At 47.5% G+C, this 6,000-nt stretch overlaps 1 protein-coding gene and 1 non-coding gene across 10 annotated transcripts in view; both read left to right on the forward strand.

Annotated features, from left to right (window-relative positions):
- Positions 1 to 2,973, forward strand: part of LOC149354001 (uncharacterized) — a 79,505-nt gene extending 76,532 nt beyond the window's left edge. For all 9 annotated transcript variants that reach the window (XM_089582993.1, XM_089582985.1, XM_089582986.1 and 6 more), the window contains one exon: positions 2,809 to 2,973. Coding sequence is in view for 1 of the 9 variants with exons in the window: in XM_089582992.1 (XP_089439118.1) it covers positions 2,809 to 2,941 (133 nt within the window). In the remaining 8 variants the exon portion in view is untranslated. The remainder of the gene's footprint in view (positions 1 to 2,808) is intronic.
- A 2,477-nt stretch (positions 2,974 to 5,450) lies between these two features.
- LOC149354005 (5S ribosomal RNA) lies at positions 5,451 to 5,569 on the forward strand. Its single transcript, XR_016292000.1, has one exon. It is a non-coding gene; the product is annotated as a 5S ribosomal RNA (ribosomal RNA).
- The last annotated feature ends 431 nt before the right edge of the window (positions 5,570 to 6,000 follow it).

Below are 6,000 nucleotides of genomic sequence, written 5' to 3' on the forward strand. Positions count from 1 at the left end.
TTAGTTTTAGATCTTTGAGTTTTGTGCTCTGCTGATAGCCATGAGCTGCAGGCTGCTTCAGTTTCTGCGTGAAGGTACATAACTGTTTTAAGCCTTGGTAACTAAGCAGTCGGACCATTTCCCAAAGCAAGGGCAGTCCATTTTCGTCACGCCACCTGTTTGTGCGCACATCAGGGGTGTGCGACCAACTCTGACGCATGCAATTCAGGATTGAGTAGAAGTCATTTGTTGATTACTTGGCACACCAGTCGTACCTGGATGCTGCCTTCCTTTGTGAAGCTGTCCGCATAACCCGATGTGAGGCGCTTAGCATCCGAATTATTGAACGTCCAATGACAGAGACTGACATGGGCTTTGGGCGGCATCGCATCAGCTGTTCGAATTACCCACATTTTAAGAACTGAAGCGGCTTGAATTACCGACCTTGTACTGTATCGACGCACAAGAAGTACTCAGCCGCCATCTTGTGGTGTCGATGCCGAAAGGATGTTGCTTTCATTTCATTTCCATACTCGTTTCCAACGCACATGAGAGTGCACGTTCATTTATCACAGCTCGTGATAGCATGTAGCTTTCAATAAAGTGCACTAAAGGGGCAAATGACTGGTGCATACTTCGGTTTCAGTGACAAGGAAATGGGTCACCTTTTGACGATTTTCTCTGCAGAAAAATGTTCACGCTGGAATTTAGTAAATACAGTAGTTGCCACAGCTGGCAGGCAGGAAAGCTGAGCTCGGATCTATGGGATTGTGTGCATATTTATCACGCTTTGTCATTGCCCAAAATGTGACGCAACTCGCAAAGTAGGACAATCAAATCTGCAAGAATCGCAGTCATTTTTTAAAGTGTGGCAAAAGCTGGTTGGCATATCCCTGTACATTCGCATGGTTATCTAATTGCAACGTGCCGGGCTCCTGCCACAAACATGGGAGGCTCCTCCAGACTGACCTTTTGTCTACTACAAAACATCCTAAAGATTGCTCTAGGCCATTCCTGTGTAGAACAGGAAAGGACTTCATTCGCCATTGTCACATGATATAATAGGCATTGCTAAGAGAAGTGGCGACTGTTGGGCAAATGTACTCTCGAGGAAAACAGTTTTTTCACCGAAAAGCAATGTCGGTGCAGAGGCCTCATGTTTTTTAGAGTATGTGTGTCTAACTTTTACCTTCATAGGTGTGGTCTCGAGACGCTGGTCAACAACAGAGCAATAGTCTTTAGCTGTGCATTTTACGCCTCCCGTATACTTTTGTCCCCGATAGTACACACATAACGTGGGGCATAGCGAGAATAAAATCGGAGCTTGCCTCGCAGCTGCGACGTGCCATGGAATTTCAAACCTACCTTGGCCTCCTCTACGCGTCACTGTGAGCAGTCAGGACTCGTGCATTCGTAGATAATCCGTAGTACCACGAGAGTGAGTGCGATACAGCGGAACGTTTGTACTTTGGCAGTGTATAAGCCGTGTTCGTATTTGCTTTTGCTCACAATGCATCCTAGCAGTGGGCTTTGCAGAAAACCATGACAAGGCGGCACTGTTCGAGCATGATGGTATGTGATTGCAAGTTGAGCTTTGGCTCAGCGAGTATATATTGGCTCCCCATGCTTTCTACTGTTAATGTCTTTCTGGCATTGACCCGCCGCGGTGGCGCAGTGGTTACGGTGCTCGGCTGCTGACCCGAAAGACGCGGGTTCGATCCCGGCTGCGGTGGCTGAATTTCGATGAAGGCGAAATTCCAGAGGCCCGTGTGCTGTGCGATGTCAGTGCTTGTTAAAGAACCCCAGGTGGTCGAAATATCCGGAGCCCTTCACTACGGCGTCTCTCATAGCCTCAGTTGCTTTGGGACGTTAAACCCCAACATATCAAATCAAATCAAAATCTTTCTGGCATTGAAACCGCCAGACCTCGGCCTTTGGCAGCCAGAGGTTGAGGCTTTCTACTCATTAATGCACTCGTTTTGCATCACTAACACGTGTGTGGTATCTATGAGCATTAGTATCCTGCAAATGAGCCTTAGCACCGCTTCGATGCGAAATAGCTGCCGGCCGTCTCCAGCTGTGCACATCCATGGTGGCTGTCACTTCAGCCCAGGCAAGGATTGCGAGATACAACCATGGTGTGCTGCTTATTAGTCTGCTTGTCTACATGTCGAGGCGGGTACCTGAATGTTGGTGCTGAGCAGCCTACTAGACGAGCAGTGGTAATACGGGGCTAACTGCACCTTCGGGATGCAGTTTGACACATTTCGGGGGGGGGGGGGGGGGGGGTTGCTATGCAAGGTGGCTGTTTAAGCCACAATTTTACTCAAATTTCTTATTAGTTCATCGCAGATATGCACTTCTGCTGTGCTGTTAAACTGAACTGCGTTCCTTAAGGGTGGCAGTTTGCATTTCAGTGAGTCTCCTTTGTACGGAGCTCGTCCAAACAGCGCCAGCATAACTGGTGTTTTCTGGAGGTAATAAGACCAAGGCAAAATTTCTGGCTTTCACTAAGTAAGCCAGGATTTTTTTATAGTGTGTGCGTCGCCCTTGAACTGGATGGCCTCAAGAACGGCTACAGAGCTCCGTGATTTCAGAATCCGAACTTGAAAACTCGAAAAACAATTGGGTTGCTCCTGAAAATCACTGAATATTTTGCTTAATGGACCTTCTTTTGAAACTGTCCTTTGCTGTGGACACTCGAGAACCTCTATTTTTAGTCAGTGTGTGGGGGAGGGGCAGGAAATCGATATTTTTTATTTATTCTTTTTATTTAGGTTTTAAATTTTATATTTGTTTGTAATCTTATCTTGAACTGTTATTTTGCAGGAGAAACCTTGTGGGCAAGAAGCGACGCCACTTCCGAGGTCCCTGCTTTGCTTGCCCCTCTGCTGGCAGCTCGTGCAGACTCACGTGCAATGCCCGCGTCAATACAAGTTTTCTACTCATGCTTTCGGAATAAAGCTGTCTTCGAAAATGCCACCATTTACGGAACTGCGTGAAAGCTTTTTTTATTTAGGGATTTTGCCGATCATCGTTAAGTGTGATTAAAATAGGTAATGAACTATACACACCTCACTTTAGTTTTGTTTTTTCACTGTAATGGTACATAAAAAAATAATGGATGAATCACCACGTAGTATTCGCCCACGAGCGCAGAATATCTTGTAATTTTTTCTCTAATTTTATATTGCCTCCATATGCAGTGTCTCAGGCAACTATAGGAGGTGACGTTTTGTTATCGATAATACAATCCCATCGGCAACGTGTAGTACATGCGGACGCGAAACTGTGGCAAAACTCGAAGCGAACCCGTGGCGTCTCGCCTGTCATTAGACACTTTTAGTTGCTGCGTACGTAACGACATTGCGTACGCAACGCTCACTACGTTCCGTACGCTGTAAAGGCCACCCCCGTCACACTTATAGTTGGACGTACCACCGCAGAGCTGTCTCGTAGCGCGTTGTGTTGTGTCGCCATCTAGTGACAAAAACTGAAAGCGCTGTAGCGCTCGGCTGAACATTTTTCAGTTTCTGACAATATGAATAGTATATTACTGTTTTTAATAGAGGAAAAAATTTATAATGTTTAATTAAATGCAAAAGTAGGCACATGACTAAAAAAATTATTCCACAGGTGCGGTTGCTGTGGCGATAAACGTACACAACATTAGTTAGGCTTAAAAGGTCAAAAATCGCCTCATTACCTGAAGAACAAGGATGAGAGAAGCCAACAGCCACTGAAACCAAGGGGCACAGGGGATTTTTTTTTAATTTTATATTTTGTGGTGTTGATCAATTTATTATATTACTGAATATGTTATCGCTTAAAGCTAATTGATTAGAAAAGCAGAAGAAAAAACAACCACATGCCGCCGGTGGGATCCGAACCCACGACCTCCGAATTACGCGTCCGGTGCTCTACCGCTGAGCTACGGCGACGGCTGTCAAACCTTTTGCTTTCGGGGGTATTTATGTTTACAAATAACCTAACCTTGGGAGTGTTCACCAGTGCCACCCACGCTCTTAAGCGGTGGACGTAGCACGTCCTGAGTTACCGCTGATGTGACGTAGAACGTCATCAGAACGGCGAGGGTGGAAGCTGTGTGAGAACCCTCTTATGCTTCCTAAGGCATCAAGGCTGCCAGAACCGATGGATGGTGGATGGAAAAACTTTATTTTCGTCAGAGAGCATGTGTGGACGATTCCGTGTTAGATGGCCATCAACCCATGGCTGACGGCGACCTGGGTGGCCCACTCCACGGCCCTGGTCTGGACGACCGGGTCTGAGCTGGCCAGCACGGCCTCCCACTGCTCGAGGGAAGGATCACGCATAATGCCCGCCGGTGGCGGTGCTATGCTACAGCTCCATAATATGTGGTCATAGGTTGCCAATTCGTGACACCATTTGCACTCCGGCTGAATGTCCGGGTAGATTTTGCTCAACACGTATGGGTTGAAGAAACATCTAGTCTGCAATCGTCGCCAGACGCATTCCTGCGCCTTCACCAATTGCTTGTCCGGGGGTGGGTAAATCCTCCGCTCAAGTCGGAAATGATTAGTAATGTCATGAAAGGATACCAGCCGAGGCCCTCGTTAAGCAATTAAGCAGACAAGGAAAGGGGAATGAGGGGCTCGTTATAAATATGAGAGAAGCCAACAGCCACTGAAACCAAGGGGCACAGGGGATTTTTTTTAATTAATGTTATATTTTGTGGTGTTGATCAATTTATTATATAACTGAATATGTTATCGCTTAAAGCTAATTGATTAGAAAAGCAGAAGAAAAAACCACATGCCGCCGGTGGGATCCGAACCCACGACCTCCGAATTACGCGTCCGGTGCTCTACCGCTGAGCTACGGCGACGGCTGTCAAAAGCTAACAGCACAGTTTAGAGCGAGCCATCGCGTTGAAGAAAGCAGCGGCAAAGTGAAATCGGTCAGAAGCGGGCGAGATGGTCGCCACCATGTTCTCTACGCAGCACGTAGCGTCCCGCGTTGCGTACGCTACGCTATGCTTTACAGCGGGCGGGCGTCCGCAACGCGCGGCTAGATACGTTGCGTTCTGCGCATGCGCATTCGCTACCCGCGGTGTCGTTGCGTGCGCAAGCTCACTGAGTACGTCCAACTAAAAGTGTCTATTCTGACGTCTGCCGCGGTGGGTACACTGCAGATTAAACTCTAGAAAAGCCCCGAGATAGCTGGGAGGCCCAGTGTGCGCACTGCTCAGAAGCTCACAATTTGCGCCCACCGAGGCGCACTAACTGCCGGTCCATGTGTAAACAACACAGGCTCGCTCCCGCTGCTCTTTCCGTGCATGCCGCAGTGGTTTAGGTTCGCCAGAACGGCTCAGAAAAGCGCAGCTGCATGCTTGGCGGCTGTTGCCACGAGCGAGGGAAGTATCCATGCGCAGTTTTGCATCCCGGAGGGCCGAACACAGTACATAAAGCCCTCGGAAAGCATTGTCGCTCGCCATTGGCCATACCATGCTGAATACGCCGGTTCTCGTCCGATCACCGAAGCTAAGCAGCATTGGGCTCGGTCAGTACTTGGGAGGGAGACCACATGGGAACACCGAGTGCTAATGGCACTTCTTTTTTGCATTTTTATTCGCCCTTCACGTTTTTTTTTCTGTCATAGTTGCAGTTTCATCAACAAAATGATGGCTGTGTCATGTAAGGTGTTAGGCCATGCAAAGCATGAAAAAAATTTGGAGGGCACTTAAGACAGCTTATGTGCTGTAAAGGCGAAACAATTAGTGCGTCATCAGGAGCGTTCGACGTAGCTGTAGGGTGCGCACTGAGAAATGAAGACGCGCATCTGAATGGTGATTCCTCATACGCTGAATCCATAAAGATCCGAGTGAAACACTCGGCCACTTCGTTCGAATAACTCATGATTCTAGCCTGCAAACTGACTTAAAAAGATTTAGCCGAATGCAACGAGAAATTTCATTACATTACCCTCAACGGTGTGTGACAAGCAATTGTGTCAAACTTTTGATACAAAAGTTTATATCAT

Source organism: Amblyomma mixtum, chromosome 3, assembly GCF_055824585.1.
Source record: "Amblyomma mixtum isolate Tamu chromosome 3, ASM5582458v1, whole genome shotgun sequence".
Lineage (NCBI taxonomy): Eukaryota > Metazoa > Arthropoda > Arachnida > Ixodida > Ixodidae > Amblyomma > Amblyomma mixtum.